Source organism: Squalius cephalus (genome assembly GCF_949319135.1).
Source record: "Squalius cephalus genome assembly, chromosome: 10".
Taxonomy (NCBI): domain Eukaryota; kingdom Metazoa; phylum Chordata; class Actinopteri; order Cypriniformes; family Leuciscidae; genus Squalius; species Squalius cephalus.
The window spans coordinates 38,153,167-38,172,843 of NC_137131.1; the positions used below are offsets into that span (position 1 = coordinate 38,153,167).

The following is a 19,677-nucleotide window of genomic DNA, read 5'->3' on the forward strand; positions in this document are numbered from 1 at the left end:
TGTGTTGATGTAATTTAACAGGAAGACAAGTGGGACATATCGAGTTAAACAAAAATAGACAATATTTTTCATCAGCCTTATATGAAGTCAAGTCACTTTTATTTCTATAGCGCTTTTATAGCTTCACAGTGATAAACAGGAAAATTAGCCTAGAAATCTAGACGCACCCTAGCGGCAGCAAAATTTATTTTGCAGCCAGGGTAGTCTAGCAACTCTCCGTTGACTTTCGTGCTGTAAAAACCTAAATTGGGTCAGGCCAATCACATCGTGTATAGAGTAGGCGGGGCGGGCTTAACATAATGACGGCAGAGTTGCGACAGTTCCCTGCTACTTGAAAACAAAGAAGAGTTGCTGCTGCTGGAGAACAGTCTTTCGAATCGGCTTTGGCCGCGACTCTGGAGGACTTGGAGTTAAGTTGTTCTTTGAGAAAAGAGCAAAGAACGGCACTTAAGTCATTCTTAAAAAAGGAAGATGTGTTCGTAGTTTTGCCGGACAGATTCAAAAGTTGAATCTATCAACTAACGTTAGCTCCGCTGTTGGGAAAACGCTCTGGTTGGTTGAAGCGTTGTCCTATTGCGTGCAGAGGGAATTTGAAAGACAGCCGTTTATCCCGCCCCTCGGATTGAGCCGTGTCTATGGTGAGTTGCCAGACCTAACATCTTGATGTAGGTCTGGCTTGCCAGGCTACAAGAAAATAGCAGGATAATGGAAATTCATCTATGGAGATTCTGCTGTAAAGCAGGTCTAAAAGACAGAAGTGTCATAATTTATCTCAAATTAATTACTTAGTAATTACAAATACAGCTTATATGTAGTCACTTGCTTCTTTTGCCATGGTTGCCCTTTTGGCTCTGCAGCTTTACCCTTTAAACCGAGTATTGTAAGCCATTTAAAAGAAGAGTAGCTTATCTCTCTTTATATACCATTGCCTGGACTGAAAATGTAGGCCTATAGGATTTGTTTTATTAGTGATCAGCACGTAAGCCTGTTTTAATAAATTCTATATTTATAAAGAAATATATTCTTTTTTTAAATATTATAAATATATTTTATAACACAACCCCTCAACACCCTTCCCCCACTCCCCAGAAAAAAAAAGGGTGGGACACCCCATAAGACTTGATTCGATTCGATCACTGGTTAAAACTAATTTTAAAACTCACAATTACAACTTTACACTCACTGATTATTTTTATAATCTTTATTTTTTGTCTATTCAATTTTAACTTGCAGTTAAAAGTAAACCAGTTTAGTAAAGGGTGTGGGTGGCTTGTAGAACTTTGTCATCTGGTGTGAAACATGATTCTGTTATTTACATTATTCATGACAATCAGAGATCAGATTTGGTAAGTATTGTTAAAACGTTCATTTAATTAGTATTTCTAGGAACCGTACTGGTTTTCCGGCGAACTGCATGAATTTGCAGTTTTTTTTTTCTCGCAAAAAAACAAGGCTTTGTTAGAATTTAGAAACAATGTTGCGTTAGGCTATCATACAGAGACTCAGAATTTAAGAGATTTAAAGTTAGTTAATGTTTTTAAAAGTTGTCAATGGTGGGACTACTGAGTATTATATGACCAATTTGTCTGTTTCTTTTATATTTTACAATTAAAGGTAACTAAAAGTGTGATTTCTTGAAGTGCCAAGCGTCGGTGTTTTTCAGTGAAGGAGCGTTTGTGTTTCATTGGCTGACACGACTGTCTGTCATTTTTTCCTCTCCTCTCATTGGTGGATTCAGCCCTCACACACACTCTCCTTGGAAAAAACGAATCCCTCGTCATGCGTGTACTGTTAGAATGTGTTGTGCTGCCGTCTGCCATACACACCTCTACGGTATGTATTACTGATGGACAATTCCTCACAAGATTAGACAACGGCGATACAATTCCTTTTCAGATTTAAGTGACTGCCACAAGTCCGCATCATTTATTTGCAATGGAGCCAGAGGAGAAAAATCCAGAGTCCAAATATGGTAAGATGTTTTGATATTTTAGGGTTCCTCCTTCAGAATGTGGTAGAAATGGTCCTCTGACGGAAACAATGACTAATACATGGGGCGTGGGTCTCAGGCATTTTGATGAAGAATACTAGTAGTAGCTTAATGCAGACTTTCTCACTGGTGGTCGACTGCCTAAATCATGAAGCACTTTATTAAACCAGTGCGAGATAGGACACAATTGTACGGATGTGGGCAAGAAAACAATAGGCGTGTGTTGAAACACATGGTTGGTGCAATTACTCTCAGGTCAATAATTACTGCGTTCATCATATCGTTGCTTTATGCGCCCTAGTAAGAATTGCCTCTAGCATTGCATTAGGCTATTACCACACACACATTATAAATATTCATTTCATGAATGTTGCCGATTAAATGTTTGTAGAAACATTTTCAGTGGTTTAGCTCGCTCTAAAATAAGTCATAATGAAAATATAGGCTACCGAGGTTTGTAAAAACGAATGTGTGTGTGTGTGTGTTTGCCAACTAACATTTGTTCAAATTTTGAAAAAGTAAATATTTTACTCTAAAACAAATACAAATACTATTTTTTAACCATAATTCTTGCTTTAACTGTGATATTTAATTTAGGCCTATAGTAAGACCATAGTAACCACATGTACAACAACCATCGATGGTTTTCCTTTACCATGGTAAATAAATGTGGTTTCTATAGAACCAGACTATTTCTTTTATAGAAACAACAGGTAGTATTGACTATAAAAAGGTTGGAGGCTGATCCCATTTCAGATACTATTATAGTTTAATTAGTAAATTAGTTTAAATTTTTTTTAAATTTAGTTTTGTGTTTTTGTCATTTTCATTTTTTTAAATAGGCTATATGTCTATATAATTTTTATATCAGTTTTAGTACAGAAATATTACTTTGGCAACTAGTTTTTTTAAATATTTTTTTCAAGTAACAATTTTTTTTATGGTTTAAGTTTTAGTTAACTATAATAACTAGAGATGAGGGCTTGGACTTCGGGTGATTAGGGGTAAATATAGCCTAATTCAAAGGGTTAGTTCACCCAGAAATGAAATTTCTGTCATTATTTAATCACCCTCATGTCGTTCCAAACCCATAAGACCTTCGTTCATCTTGGGAACACAAATTAATATATTTTTGATGAAATCTGAGAGCTTTCTGACCCTAGTCCGCAACATAACCACCATTCATGAGAAAATGTATTCAAGTGAAAGACATAAGATCTTGAAGGCCAGACTCAAACCCTGCTGTCCCATAAGCACCATAGTTCTAGATGTCAAAAAAGTGACTTCTAGTGGGTAAAATAACAAATGACTGTCCTATTTTTCATTCTGACATCTAAAGTACTTGTTAATTTCCACCAACCGTTACAATGTGTAATATCTGAGACAATTCTTAGCTTCAGTGTGTGCTGTTCAACCCAAGATGATTCTAGCTTAATGACACTGAAGGTGTGGACTTTATTATCATGGGTCAGAAAATGAGCTGAACCTGGTTCAGGAGGTTTATATATTCTGCTACTAAACTGTGGTCTGATTCTCAACTTTTCTCTTAAGAAAATGGTTAAGGATAATAATACTCCTTGATTACATCTTCTTAAAGAGACACTTTTAAATGAGTCACTTAAAATGAAGAAAGCCTGATGAAACAGTATAACATGCCTAAACTAGATTCAGCTGAAGATTCAGACTTCCTAATATAAAGGTTCTTTATTGGCATCTACGGTTCCTCAAAGAACCTTTAAAACCCATGGAACCTTTGCATTGTAAAAAAAGGTTCTTTAGATTATTACATTGTTCTTCACACTAAGAAAACATTTTAAGAACTATTAACTGAAAGGTTCTTCTGTGGCAACGTTGTGAAACCTTCTTGTTGGAACCATTATTATTTATTTTAGATTTCCTGAGACTTTCTGGAGCCTTCTCATTCCTGAACTTTAGTTGAAGAGTTTTCAAGTTCTGCTTTTGAGAACAAGTTGTAACGTGATTTTTAGGAGTCTGGGTTGGAGTGATGTAGACTCACACACTCAAATGACTTGTTGTCATCTGTCTGGTTTGCATTATAGGGTCTTTTAACCACAAGAACACCAGAGGTTTTTATAGTCAGTCTCTGACTAAGACTATGGGAAGTGCTTCCTTATGATGCCTGTCTGTAACTCATAAGGTTTGTTCAAGAATGACAATGATGCGTTTCTCTCCAGTTGCCTAGCAATCTCAGAACATCGCAGCAATGCCCTTATAACTACAGAGGCATCTCAAATATCCGTTCCCCTTATTGTGTTTGGAGATCACGTGACTTTGAGGGTGGAAAAGGTCAGTTTGAAACAGGGGCCAAAGTGTGTGATTAGAATCAAGCTGTAGGTTGCCTTCTGGCCATATGTCTGATCAGATCAAGCTGGAAAAGAATGCACAATCTGTGGAAGAGAGAGATTGATAACGCAAAAACATGCCTTTCCACATAAACAGCAGCTGTGCACTACAGATTGCCTTTATGAAAATAGCTCTCTCTTAAAATCTCAATCTCTTTTTTGAAAAAAGTTGTGCATTGTGCCTGATGTTTCTGTATTGATCAGCCGCTTGGTAACCTGGATTTTCTTGGACTGAACACATGTACACATTCATGTAAACAACAATTGTCGAAATGACATTGAAATAAGCAAACAATTGTGCCACCATAAATCTTCTGTACATCACAGTCGCCCAGAAATAACCTTGATTTGTAGAACTTGGATTCAGTTTGAAAGAATTGAAGGAAATGCATTCATATTTAAGAAGAACAGTAAAAAAGTTAAAAAAAACGTTTTACTTACACGATTTTCTCTAACTTTCTCAACTTCTCATGTAGTCATACTACAGTTAGAGAGAAAATTGTTTTAGTAAAACTTAAGTAAAATGGTGTTGTTTTTATTGTTCTTAAATATGAATGCATTTCCTTAAATTCTTTCAAACTGAATCCAAGTTCTACAAATTTTGCTTTTAATTTTTTTTTTGTAAACATGCTACACATTTACGGTCAAGGAAGTGCGTATTTTGAGTTAAACAGTCAAGGCGTATTACTGAGGATGCAAAACTAGTTTCCTGTTTCAAGAGGTAGGAAGTGGTGTGCATACTGTCTGACAATAACAAACGTTAAAACTAAAAATACTGAAAAGGCAATCTGATGGGAAAGGGTTCACATTATGGAAAACAAGGTTTGGCTTTTAAATTTTTCTTTCAGTAATGCATTTTCAGAGCATTGAGAAGATGTGCTTAATATGCTTCACATACAGCCCTCTTGTGAATTTATGATGTCTCTGAATCACCAAAAAAATATCGATCAGTCTCTATATTACTAGAGGTTAATTTGGTTTAAGAGAACTGCTTAAAGGTGCTGTGTGTCATTTTTCTGACTGTACTAAAGCATAAAAAAACACAATATGTTTACAGAGATTTAGGGAACATGCTAAGTTCATATACTTGTTTCTCTGAAAAACAATGCTATAGCCAGTTCTACTTTGAAATGTGCATTTAGAATGTCTGTTTTTGTTTTGTTTTGTGTGATTCTACCCACTGCCATTTTACCCTATTTTGACACCACGGGTTGCCAGTTGATGTAAAACACTGTCAATTGCAGACATGGAAGCCAGCAAACGAACTTCTACCCGACTTAAAAAGCCTAGCTGGCATCCATCTAAAAAGTTTAATGACCAGAGAAAATGTATACATTATCTGATCAACTTACAGTGTAACACTCGTCGCATTCCATTGACAGTTAATTTTGATGTTGCGTGTCCTAAATATGGCAACCTGCGTGAGGAGAAGGGGGCGAGGGAAACCACTTACACCCGTTTCACACAGACTCTGTGTGCGGTGCGTGTTGCAGTGCGAATTCGGTGCAGGAGCAGCAAGAGCTATAGTGCTTTCACATATGCTGCATTTGCAGTGCGTAACTGATCCGTGGCTGTACCACAAACACATACTCACTATTTGTATTTAAAATCCAGACGTTATCAGCAAATTTTATTTAAAAAAAAGTTTTTTGTCAGCATTGCGATTCTCTTTGTACACATATACACTCTTTAATAGACGTATTCACGTTTAAACACAATTTAAACAAAGTACTATTCAATGCATTACTTCTATATAATTATATATTAAGCTGCTCAAGCAAGTGGTAAAATATTTAACCATGCACTTATACTAAAATTAATTTAAATTAAAACTTAAAATTGACAAAAACAGCAGACTCATACCCTTTCTTTTGCATAATTTAAATCTTTATACAATAAATCTTGCATGTCACAAAGAACTTGTTTTTCCACCTCCACGAATAAGACGAGTGTTGTTCATTATGTCGCCTTGTTGAAGTAAATTGTAGTTTTCCTTGCTTTAACCTGGTCTTAAAGTAAAAAGATGACTGTGAAAAATAGTAGTATTTGATTAAATGCATTTATGGTGAGATTACTACATTTTATTTAATTAAATGCATTTATGATGAAATGACTACATTTTCATGTCAATCTGGTCAATCTGTGTTCATTTTGACCACGAACCATGGTGCGGAAACGATCGCTGCACTGCTGTATACGCACCGCAACTGGAACGCATTGCCGGACCGCACCCGCGTGCAGTGTGAAAGCTCTAACCTGTTAACATGTGTACGGAAAAAAATACGCACCACATACGCACTGCAAGCGGAGTATGTGTGAAACAGGCGTTACTCCAATATTTTGAATTTGGACTGCTGCACACATTCAACCACTTGCTGTCATTATTACATACTGCACCTTTAACTTTGAATAGTGTGAATAATACACAAATAAGTTTCTTAAAGCAGTATGTGGCAGATTCGCAGCATGAGAAGAGCTTCATTGAGAGATGTGGGTCAGTGTGATTGTGGCTGTTCGGAACGCTTGGGTCATTAGGGAGCTGTTTGTGGATTAGCTAAGTGCGTCTGGGTCACTGATGATTGCTCTAAATGGGTGGCACCTCAATAAAATAAACTGTCAATAGTGCACACACACACACACAAAACAAACACTTATTACGAGCCAAGGCCTACATTGGTTGCTAGTGTATGTAGCCTCATGGGGGTTAAGGGCGGCGGCAAAAATGTACCCAGCCAAATGACAAATAACATAAAATCATCAGTTATTAACAAAGAGTTAATACTATGGGCCCTATCTTGCACCCAGCGCAATTGACTTTGTACACCGACGCATGTATCATTCCTATTTTGCACCCTCGCAAAGCGCGCTTTTCCCTCCACAGAAGCACGTCGCTAAACTAGGGAATGAACTTGCGCTCCCTGGGCGCTTCAGCGCAAAAAAGGAGGCGTGTTCCGGCGCAAACAATCCCTGGTGCTATTTTGCTGTTCCATAAAACAATTGCGCCACTGACCAGAAAAAACCTAGTCTAAAGTCAGTGGCGCGTTGCGCGTTGTTCATTATGCTATTTTAAGGGCGCATGCTTTGTCACGGTAGACGTATTCTCTGTTCCTTTTAGTCTCGTGTTTATGTTGTTGTGTGAGCGCGTGTGTAGTGGGTGTGAGTGTATGACATCACCTGATCCGCTCCAGCTGATCATCATCACTTCACCAGCTGCAAGCAATTCACCCTTCTATAAATACTCACAGTTGTTGTATCATCTTTGTCAGATCGTTTGTTGATGTCCTCCGTGTTGGTGTTCCGGTGTCCTGTTCCTGCCTCGTGTTCCTGCCTCGTGTCCTGTTCCAGTTTCGTCGTGGATTCTCTGTCTTCTCACCGTCACCGTCACCGTCACAGCACGTCTTCACGGATCCTGACCATCTAGTCCCTGCGTCACCCACCATCCACCTGCTTGTACTGTTGACTTGTGACCTAATAAATATTCTTGCACTTGCTTCCTGTCTCATCGAGTGATTATGACAGAACGATCTGACCGCGGAATGGAAGCAGCGAGCGCGTCTTCTGGATCAATTGAAGAGTTCATTCATCACAGTATCCGTAGAATGGATTCACAGCAACAAGAGATCGGCGACACGGGTCGCGCAGTACAAGCCCTGGTGACGCAGGTGTCCGAGCTCACCCAGCAGATCCATCGCCTACAGATTCCCGCTGCGCCGCCCACACCAGCCGTTCCTCCTGCAACACCAGCGAGACCCTCCCAGTCTGAGCCGCGTCTACCCACACCAGAGCCTTATTCAGGTGAACCAGCTTTTTGTAGAGCATTCTTGACGCGTTGTTCAATGCACTTTGCTCTTCAACCACAGACTTTCAGCACAGAACAGACCAAAGTGGCGTATGTTCTTACGTTATTGACTGGGAGGGCAGCACTCTGGGGAACGGCGGTGTGGGAGAACCAACATCCATGCTGCACCTCGTTCCAGACCCTCTCCGCCGAGATGAGGAAGGTCTTTGACCGAGCGCTTTCGGGGAGAGAGGCTGCCAGATCATTGGCGGATCTTCGACAAGGTGAAAGATCAGTTTCAGACTTTTCTATCGAATTCCGGACCCTGGCGGCGGAGTGTGGCTGGAACGAGGAGGCGCAGTGGGATATGTTCCTGCATGGGTTGGCTGACCACGTCCAGAAGGAGATCTACGCCTTGGATCTACCTACCACACTGAACGGGTTGATCGATTTAGCTCTGCGGGTGGACGCTCGGCTATCCAGGGTCGAACGCCGAGTCCCGTCCACCCGTACCTTCGGAGGGGTCGACGGTTCAAGATCCAACGGCAGGGACGTGGTCAGCCCCGTCTACGATCCCGAGCCCATGCAGGTGGGTCGAGCTCGGCTTTCCCGGGAGGAGAGGGAGAGGCGGAGGTCCCAGGGCCTTTGCCTATATTGTGGGGGAGCGGGACATTTTTCATATAACTGCCCGGTAAAAGGCCAAGCCCGATAGTAAACTTGAGGCTACTATCGGGTGGGATCTCCGCCAGGAAGACCTCATCAGCTGTTACATCTACCTCCACGCTCCTCCCGGTAAGACTAAGATGGTCAGTCCACCAGCACGACTGTCGAGCACTTCTGGATTCTGGGGCTGAGGGTAATTTTATGGACCACTCATTCGCACTACAGTTACAGATTCCCCTCAAACCCCTCACTAACAGAATCGCAGTTCACGCTCTTAATGGACAGACACTTCCCACTATTTCACTATCCACTGAAGAATTAACCCTCATCACTTCTGGCAACCACTCTGAGACTATTTCATTCTATATCATGGATTCACCCCTGGCACCCGTCGTCCTCGGACATCCCTGGCTTATCCAACACAACCCTCGAGTGGACTGGCATCACAAGGTCGTGCTGGAGTGGAGCAAGGAATGTCATAAGTCTTGTCTCGTGTCTGCTTGTTCGTCTGTGCCTGTTTCTGTTTTTCAGGAGGAAACAGGGGATTTGTCTAACGTGCCCGCGGAGTATCTGGACCTGAAGGAAGTGTTCAGTAAGTCTCGTGCTGCTTCTCTTCCTCCGCATCGTCCCTATGACTGTGCAATAGATCTACTGCCAGGTAAGTCTCCGCCTAAGGGCAAGTTATATTCGCTCTCTATTCCGGAGAGGGAGGCTATGGAGAAATACATTTCTGATTCTCTAGCAACCAAGTTCATTCGCCCTTCCTCTTCTCCAGCGGGGGCGGGGTTCTTTTTTGTGGGGAAGAAGGACGGTTCTCTGCGACCTTGTATTGATTACCGGGGGTTGAATAACATCACGGTAAAGAATACTTATCCTTTGCCGTTGATGTCTTCAGCCTTCGAGAGGTTGCAGGGAGCGTCCATCTTCACTAAATTGGACTTGCGTAACGCTTATCATTTGGTTCGCATTAGGGAGGGGGATGAGTGGAAAACTGCCTTTAACACCCCTAGGGGGCACTTTGAATATTTGGTCATGCCCTTCGGGCTGTCCAACTCCCCGGCAGTTTTCCAAGCACTGGTCAATGATGTGTTGCGAGATATGATCGATCAGTTCATATATGTCTACCTGGACGACATATTGATTTTTTCTTCTTCTCTCCAGGAACATGTGCAACACGTCAGACGAGTGCTTCTGAGGTTGCTAGAGAATGGGCTTTTTGTCAAGGCGGAGAAATGCGAATTCCATGCACAGTCAGTTCCTTTCCTTGGGTACATCGTGTCGTCTGAGGGGATGCGGATGGACCCTGAGAAGATCAAGGCTGTGGTAGATTGGCCAAGCCCGGATTCTCGCAAGGCCCTGCAGAGGTTCCTGGGGTTCGCCAACTTCTATCGGCGTTTTATTCGCAATTTCAGCCAACTAGTCGCACCTCTGACTGCCTTGACCTCCCCCAGAACGACGTTCAGGTGGTCTAACACAGCCGAGGCTGTGTTTACCAAACTGAAAGGCCGCTTTGTTTCAGCCCCTATCCTTGTCGCCCCTGATCCATCACGTCAGTTCGTGGTGGAGGTCGACGCGTCAGAGGTGGGAGTAGGTGCAGTGTTGTCCCAACGCTCCCCTGTAGATGACAAGGTGCATCCATGCGCGTTTTTTTCTCATCGGTTGTCCCCTGCAGAACGTAATTACGACATTGGCAACAGGGAGTTGTTGGCAGTTAAGCTAGCGTTGGAGGAATGGCGCCACTGGTTAGAAGGGTCAGGGGTACCTTTTATCGTCTGGACTGATCACAAGAATTTAGAGTATATCCGCACTGCTAAAAGACTGAACTCCAGGCAGGCTCGGTGGGCACTCTTTTTCGGTCGTTTCGAGTTTTCTATTTCGTACCGCCCGGGTTCTAAGAACATCAAACCCGACTCTTTATCTCGCATATTTGATTTTTCCGCACGCCCGACTACTCCCGAGTGTATTTTGCCCGAAACTCTAGTCGTTTCCACACTCTCATGGGAGATCGAATCGAGGGTCCAGAAGGCCTTAGAAGGGGTAACGCCTCCGCCCGGTGGTCCACCGAGTCGCTTATTCGTGCCGGAGGGATTACGGTCCGACGTTATCCAGTGGGGTCATGGTTCCAACGTGGCTTGTCATCCAGGAGTTAATCGCACTAGTTTTTTAGTCAAGCAACGATTCTGGTGGCCACATATGGCTCGTGACATTCACGATTTTGTCTTGGCTTGCTCGGTTTGTGCCACTGGTAAGACTTCCAATCGACCTCCTGATGGGTTACTTCAACCGCTGTCGGTTCCTTCGAGACCCTGGTCCCATATCGCTCTAGATTTCATTACCGCCCTCCCACCCTCTCAAGGGAACACGGTCGTTTTGACTGTGGTGGACCGGTTCTCAAAGGCAGCCCATTTTGTCCCCTTACCCAAATTACCCTCAGCTAAGGAGACAGCGGTAGCCGTCGTAGACCACGTCTTTCGCTTACATGGCCTCCCGATTGACGTGGTCTCTGACAGGGGACCCCAGTTTGTGTCCAAATTTTGGCGAGAGTTTTGTAGATTACTGGGGGCGACTGTTAGTCTGTCCTCAGGGTTTCATCCCCAGAGCAATGGCCAGACCGAGAGAGCCAACCAAGATTTGGAGAGGGTGTTGCGATGTTTGGTGTCCAAGAATCCTTCCTCATGGAGCCAGCAACTCTCTATGGTGGAGTACGCTCACAACACGTTGCCAGTGTCGGCCACGGGCCTTTCTCCATTTGAGTGTAGTGTAGGTTACCAGCCACCTATTTTTCCCAGTCTGGAATCCGAGGTTGCGGTTCCCTCCGCTCACGCCTTTGTTCAGAGGTGTCATCGTACTTGGACGAGAGCCCGTGAGACTCTACTCCAAGTGGGAGCGCGCACCAAGGCCAAGGCCGATCGCCACAGGTCAAAGCCTCCCGTATACGTCGTGGGTCAAAAAGTGTGGCTTTCTACTAAGAACATTCCTTTGCGCACCGTCTCTAATAAGCTTGCACCCAAATTTATTGGCCCGTTTACTGTCACCAAAATCATTAGTCCGGTGGCAGTCCGCCTCAAATTGCCTCCCGCGTACAGGAGGATCCATCCCGCCTTCCATGTGTCTAAAATCAAACCAGTGTTTCATTCTCACATTAATCCGCCTGTCCCGGTTCCTCCTCCACCGCGACTCGTAGATGGGGAGACCACTTATTCGGTTAATCGTATTCTGGACTCTAGGCGGAGGGGACGCGGATTTCAGTACTTGGTGGACTGGGAAGGTTACGGTCCGGAGGAGAGAAGTTGGGTACCTGCTAGAGACATCCTGGATCACTCCCTTATCGATGATTACAATCGACAGGTAGGGGGGCCTGGGAACGCCAGGAGGCGTTCTTAGGGGGAGGGGTACTGTCACGGTAGACGTATTCTCTGTTCCTTTTAGTCTCGTGTTTATGTTGTTGTGTGAGCGCGTGTGTAGTGGGTGTGAGTGTATGACATCACCTGATCCGCTCCAGCTGATCATCATCACTTCACCAGCTGCAAGCAATTCACCCTTCTATAAATACTCACAGTTGTTGTATCATCTTTGTCAGATCGTTTGTTGATGTCCTCCGTGTTGGTGTTCCGGTGTCCTGTTCCTGCCTCGTGTTCCTGCCTCGTGTCCTGTTCCAGTTTCGTCGTGGATTCTCTGTCTTCTCACCGTCACCGTCACCGTCACAGCACGTCTTCACGGATCCTGACCATCTAGTCCCTGCGTCACCCACCATCCACCTGCTTGTACTGTTGACTTGTGACCTAATAAATATTCTTGCACTTGCTTCCTGTCTCATCGAGTGATTATGACATGCTTGGCCATAATCAATGTAGCGTGTGCACAACGCGCATATTGATTCTCTCATCTACACAGATGCAGCAGTTTTCATTTTTGCAAATCATACATTATTACGATAGATAGATAGATAGATAGATAGATAGATAGATAGATAGATAGATAGATAGATAGATAGATAGATAGATAGATAGTTTATTATAAAAGCATACATCTAGCTTACACATTAACCCAAATTATCATACGCCTGTTTAACCGAACTTAATTTGGGTGTGTTTCTCCATCCCCAATGTCACTTCTCTGTGTTTTACGGCCCTGACGAGAACGTCGGTCTCCTCGGCTGTGAACCACTGCTGGCGTGCGCCTGGCAAATCCGCCGTTATAATAGGAATCCGCCATAGAACAAGCGCGTCTGCTCTTAAAGGGAATGTGAGATGACACTCTGATTGGTTTATTTCACGTTACGCCCAAACCACACCTATGAATAATGAAGCTACTTCAGACCAACCCCTTTTAGATTTGCGCCAGGCGCAAGAGTCATTTATCCCGCCGGGAAAATAGCAACAGCGCCCAAGACCCGCCCACAAAGTTACTTGCGCTTTGCGCTTGACACTTGCGTTTCAGATCGTTAAAATAGGGCCCTAAGGATATCCCTTGAAACTAAGGAAACTCAAACATACACAAGAATGTACAGTGTGGCCACAAAAAATACTGTTCAAAAGTAAGATTTTCTTTGTTGCTGTTGTTGTTGAAAGAAATGAATACTTTTATTTAGCAAGGACTCATTAAATTGATCAAAAGTTACAGTAACGACTTATTTATAATGTTACAAAAGATTCAAATAAATGTTGTTCTTTTAAACTTTTTATATATATCAAAGAATCCTGAAAAAAAGCATCATGGTTTCCAAAAAAATATAAGCAGCACAACTGGTTTCATCAATGATAAAAAATAAGAAACGTCATTGTTTTTTTTGAGTTTTTTTTTATTTTTCATAAAAAAGCACAGCGGAGAGCAGACAGGAAGCGAAGTTGGAAAGAGAAGGGGATGAGATCAGGAAATTACCACACAAGTCATGATTCAAACTTGTGTTGCTTGAATCGCAACTGCGCTACACGTCAGAGCATGTAGCATTAACTTCGACATAAATTTTTTTTCTTGAGCAGCAAATCGTAATAGACTGATTTCTGAAGGATCATGTGACACTGAAGACTGGAGTAATGATGTTGAAAATTCTTTAAAAACTTATCTTAAATGGTAGTGTGCTTGAACACATACATTTATGCACTAAATGTACAAATGTCTCTGCATTATGTAACAAAAATTCCTTTCAATCAAAAACTTTCACAAAAAGATATTTTCTATACTGTTATATACTGTTTAAGAGACAAAAGGTGTTTAGGCATTTCTAGAATCATTTAAAAAACACCAGCAATATTTTTTGTGCTTTTATTTGTTTGTCTCTTGTTGATCTGTTCAATACAGCAAGCAACATTAATACATTTTTAAGTATTCAAACATTTTAGGGACATTTAAATCAAATACTTCTGGGACCACATATAAGCAAATAATTAAACTCCTTAAAGAAATCCAAAAAAAGGAAAAATATAAATAAATAATTACTTTAGCTACTGCAGGATGCACTTCCGTCCGACCAACTTGCTTCCCTAAATAGACTCTGTAGCTTTGCCAATTCACACTTGGCTGAGTTTAATGAAAGTGAGGCATTGCACACATGACTGAAGACATCACAAATACATGCCAAATATTCAGACGATTAAACAAATACTCCACAGCATTATCTAAATATGCTTGATAATTCAGCATTCTTGCTAATGCTCGTCTCATGTAGGATGAAGGACATGTCAGAGTGATGTGACAGATGTAAATACTTTGAAACATACCAGTTACAAAGTTGCAGGTTAAAGAAACATACACTTTTACCCAGTTTATTACACAGTAGTTACTGAACAGAACCAGCCGTATCCACAGTGTTTCACCTTAGACAATAGGAAAGAATATTTTTTGAACTGAGTTAACCTTTCATTGATCAGTGGAAGTGATCCATTAGAATTTGTCACTCACTAACAGGCAGAGCCGATCCTGACCTCCCTGGGGCCCTAAGCAAAATTCTGTTAAATTAGCCATGTAAACCATTTGCCGTTGCCACACAGTCACAATGAAAATGTAATTCCTGATATCAGAAATAGACATGGTTTCTAGAAAAAGTGCATTCTTAATATCAAGAATCCACATTTTAAATAGTACAAATTTAATTATTGATATCAAAAATGCACCCTGTGAATGAATAAAAGCTAAAATGGCTTGTCATAGCATGTCAATGTGTTTTAGATGATAAAAGTAATACTCTATACTTGATGGTTATTATTTACTGAGGGATGTGCATCCATATTGACCAGTATGTCCAGCCAATCAACATTTTAAATGCAATATAGCCTATAAATCAATAGTCAAAGTCAATACACTGCTTTCCATCTTGCTTAATTGCAGAGTTGTAACTAAACTGACTTGGAGACTAGATAATCATTGTCTTGTTTTAAAAGTATGTGCGTCTATAATGAGAAGTGCCATAACGCCCATATTTTACTGGTCCCCCACAGATATTTTGCTGGAAAGTGCGCATTTCATTTCGTGCACTCGCATATTAACTTATGTTAACGCGCGACGCGGTTATCTTTTCCGAACTGCAGTTTTATAAACAAATACCGTTGCCCTTTGTCGTTTATCAAACGTAATAAATAGTTGTATTTCACTCTCTTTTTTTTTTTTTTGTCAGGCACAAAGTCACAGAACACAGCCCTGGAAGTGGTGGTGTTGTAAGCAAGACACAGAAAGACCAAAATATGCACTGCCTACTGCCTAGCTGGGTTAGCAAGACAGACAGACTAGAGATAGATGCACATCAACATAACTTTACTGTTCTTTGCTGACATCAAACTTGGAGAGAAGAGAAGAGAACACAAGTCTACCTCAAGTCTAAGGCAATTCACTCTCGTGGTGTTTTTTTCTCTCTTTTCGTGACCAGAAGGATAGTTCCGCTTAATTTTCTCATCGATATTGCAAACTTTGATTGAAGCGCTTTGACACGAGAGGGAGGCGGGGCCTTGAGTAATTTGCGGGGCCCTACGCAACTTGCGTAGTGTGCGTATAGGGCTGATCGGCTCTGCTAACCACCCAGTGGGTTATCACACACATGACCAGCGTCGGCCAATAGTGAGCCTACGTTCTGACGTAGAACCCAGAAGCGCTACACTTTTTACACTACGTCAACAGCGTAGGAGAATGACGTGGAAAAGAAGAGATTGTTGATTAATGTCGTTATTTTGAGGGGTTTTTGCGCACAAAAAAGTTCTCTCATCGCTTCACAATATTAAGGTTGAACCACTGTCGTTACATGGACTATTTTGCGATGTTTTTACTACCTTTCTGGGCCTTGAAAGTTGCAATGACGTTGCTGTCAATGGAGGGACAGAAAGCTCTCAGATTTCATCAAAAATATCTTTATTTGTGTACGGGGGTCTTACGGGTTTGGAACGACATGAGTGTGAGTAATTAATGACAGAATTTAAAATTTTGTGTGAACTAACTAACCCTTTAATTGAAGGGAGGCAGAGAGAGAAAAAACATGGACACACTAGGCCTGGGTGGTAAGACGATATACACTACTAGGACGGTAGAAATGTGTTGGTAGAGATTGCAATACTTTTTATAAACCTTATTTTGCAACGGCAAAGTGAGCTATTTTCTGTGAATGTGTGAGACTTACTATTTATTAGCTGCTACACATAACTAATAATAACAGACTATTTGTGCTACAAACCAATGTGTTTGTAATTACGGCAATACAATAAAATAATGTGGTAAGAAATACCAGTTTGCAATATGAAGCAACATGACAAGCTGTTTTATTCAGCTTAAAATAACTGAAAGCAATGACAAATCGCCATGCCCGCACTTATGTTAAAAATAAGGTGGTTACCAATATATTTGGGCTATTATCTGTGGGCAGGACTGCTTTACAATATCACTACAGAGAATACATATGCAATAACACATGTATTGTATACTTAAATGGATAGTTTACCCAAAAATATTTTTTTTCCTCATCATTAACACCCTTATGATGTTCCAAACCTGTATGAGTTTCTTTTCTTTCTTCAGGACTCCAATAAGAGTTTTGAGTTTTTGGTCACACTGTAGTTTAGGGTCCAATTCTCACTATTAACTAACTATTAACTACGACTTTTACCTCAATAAACTCCTAATTTCTGATTATTAATAGTTAGAAAAGGTAGTTGTTAAATTTAGAGATTGGGTAGGATTAAGGGATGTAGAATATGATCATTCAGAATAAGGCATTAATATGTGCTCTACTAATAAAACAGCCAATATCCTAGTAATATGCATGCTAATAAGCAACTACTTAATAGTGTATATATATATATATATATATATATATATATATATATATATATAGTACCAGTCAAAAGTTTGGAAACATTACTATTTTAATGTTTTTGAAAGAAGTCTCTTATGCTCATCAAGCCTGCAGTTAAAAAAACAAAAAAAAAACAAAAAAAAAACAGTAATATTATGAAATATTATTACAATTTAAAATAATGGTTCTCTTTTTTAATATACTTTAAAATGTAATTTATTTTTCTGATGCAAAGCTGAATTTTCATCAGCAAGTACTCCAGTCTTTGGTGTCTTATGATCCTTCAGAAATCATTCTAATATGCTGATTTATGATCAGTGTTGGAAACAGTTGTGCTGCTTAATATTTTTTTTATAACCTGAGATACTTTTTTCAGGATTATTTGATGAATAAAAAGTTTAAAAGAACTGTATTTATTTAGAATAGAAATCTTTTGTAACAATATACACTACCGTTCAAAAGTTTGGGAACAATAACTATTTTTTTTTTAAGAAATTAGTACTTTAATTCAACAAGGATGCGTTAAATTGATAAAAGGTGATGGTAACGATTTATATTGTTAGAAATGTTTTTATTTTGAATAAATGCTGTTTTTATGAATAAATGCTGTTAACGTTTTACTCATCAATGAATCCTGAAAAAAGTATTCCAAAAAAATATATTAAACAGCACAACTGTTTCCATCATTGATAATAACTGAGCATCAAATCATCATATTAGAATGATTTCTGAAGGATCATAAGACACCAAAGACTGGAGTACTTGCTGATGAAAATTCAGCTTTGCATCACAAAAATAAATTACATTTTAAAATATATTAAAAAAGAGAACTATTATTTTAAATTGTAATAATATTTCATAATATTACTGTTTTTTTTTTTTTTTTTTTTTTTTTTTAACTGCAGGCTTGATGAGCATAAGAGACTTCTTTCAAAAACATTAAAAATAGTAATGTTTCCAAACTTTTGACTGGTACTGTATATATATATATCCATGGACATGCCCACAAATGAAATTTCTTTTGGGATAAATACACAATTTCAATGTCTTCACAGGTGAGGCAAGGAAATTTGACCCCACATTTAAAGGCCCGATTTATAACAGGTGAGACAACCTTTATAAGCCGAATTTAATCTAATGTTTAGAAACCATTTGTTTATTTGTATTTTTGTATTTATGTATTTTTATGGGATTTATGTAATCTAATAACCTTCCTGGCAAGATTAGTGCTGTAGCAGTGAATGTGTTTACTTTTCTTGGTGAACAGGGGCTGCACAGACATTATCTGTTGCATACTGTTCATCTTGGCCTTGCTGGGCTACTTTGCAGTTGGCATTCTGGGTAAGATTCAGCTTATTCATTTTCACATTTCTATTCACAATGTCACTATGTGTAGATGGGCGGAAAGTATTAAACCTTGTCCATTTCTGAGTACAATTTATTTGTCTTACCACACTGACAGTGCTGTGTTTTGTTATAGCATGGTCTCAAGGTGACCCTCGGAAGGTGATTTACCCCACAGACAGTAAGGGCCAATTTTGTGGGCAGGTCGGCACCCCACTTGAGTGAGTAAAGCTGTCTCTTTGAAACCATACCTAGACATGTTTCATGTTGTGTTGGCCTCCACAAAAGACAATTCTGAGGCTTTTAAAGCCATAAAGATAACTATAATAGCGTCCATCCACACCAGCGAACTATATAGTTCTGTTTATTCAGTTTTGTCATCTGCCCCTTTAAATGCTCGAGCTCTTAAAGCATGATGGATTGTGATTTGCTGTCAATGTTTTTTATGGTTCCTCAACTGGGAAAAAACTTGTTGTGTTAGTGTTTCCAACGTTATCATTATAGTAGTGGTGTGGCCTCTTACATTTAATGATTTTTAGAACTATTTCTTTATTGTCCTTGGTGTGAACGGGCCTTTACTCAGATGTATCTCAGACATGCACGTTTATTTTTTTCTTATCTTAATCTGTCTGAATAACCAGGAAAAAGCCCCTTCTGTTCTACTTCAACATCCTGAAGTGTGCCAGTCCTCTTGTCCTGCTGGAGTTTCAATGTCCTACCACTCAGGTTTGGCACTGTTTCAATAAACTTCTTTTTGCAGTACCATCTGTATCTATAGTGTCTGTCACATATTACAGCGTTTTTGTTCATTTGACAGATCTGTGTGGAGAGATGTCCAGATAAATTCATGACTTTAGTGAAGGCTTTGAAAAATACCGATGATAAGGAATACTACAAGCAATTCTGCAAGGATGGAGTAGACATGAACAGGGTAAGTTCTGTATGGAAAGGACTTTTTTTTTGTCTTGAATTCCCAGCAAGAAATAATATATCATGAAAAATACAATTATGATAGATAACATTTTGTTCATACTGCCCCCAATTTTAGTACAGTGGTTTAGGGTTTAGGTTAGCAACCCTAAAATTTATACACTGGTTAAGGTAAATACATGAAATTATAATTTTTTTTAGTGCAACAGTTTATTGAACCTGTTGACAAAATATTTTTAAATATCTAAAAAGAAAAAGTGCTTATGTGTTCATGCGTATCATATTTGCTACATCAGGCTTTTATGACTCATATAGTATGATATAGTGAGAATAT

General features: G+C 40.1%; 1 protein-coding gene across 3 annotated transcripts in view; it reads left to right on the plus strand.

The window, feature by feature from the left end:
- Positions 1 to 1,747: 1,747 nt before the first annotated feature.
- Positions 1,748 to 19,677, plus strand: part of slc44a2 (solute carrier family 44 member 2 (CTL2 blood group)) — a 28,197-nt gene continuing 10,267 nt past the window's right edge. Inside the window, exons 1-6 of one of the 3 annotated variants that reach the window (XM_079882689.1) lie at positions 1,748 to 1,972; positions 18,125 to 18,173; positions 18,337 to 18,410; positions 18,550 to 18,634; positions 19,055 to 19,139; positions 19,231 to 19,344. In XM_079882689.1, coding sequence (XP_079738815.1) covers positions 1,936 to 1,972; positions 18,125 to 18,173; positions 18,337 to 18,410; positions 18,550 to 18,634; positions 19,055 to 19,139; positions 19,231 to 19,344 — 444 coding nt within the window. In that variant the 5' untranslated portion in view covers positions 1,748 to 1,935. Of the gene's footprint in view, positions 1,973 to 5,042; positions 5,176 to 18,124; positions 18,174 to 18,336; positions 18,411 to 18,549; positions 18,635 to 19,054; positions 19,140 to 19,230; positions 19,345 to 19,677 lie in introns of those variants that run through there. The other 2 variants (XM_079882688.1, XM_079882690.1) reach the window with 2 other exon arrangements.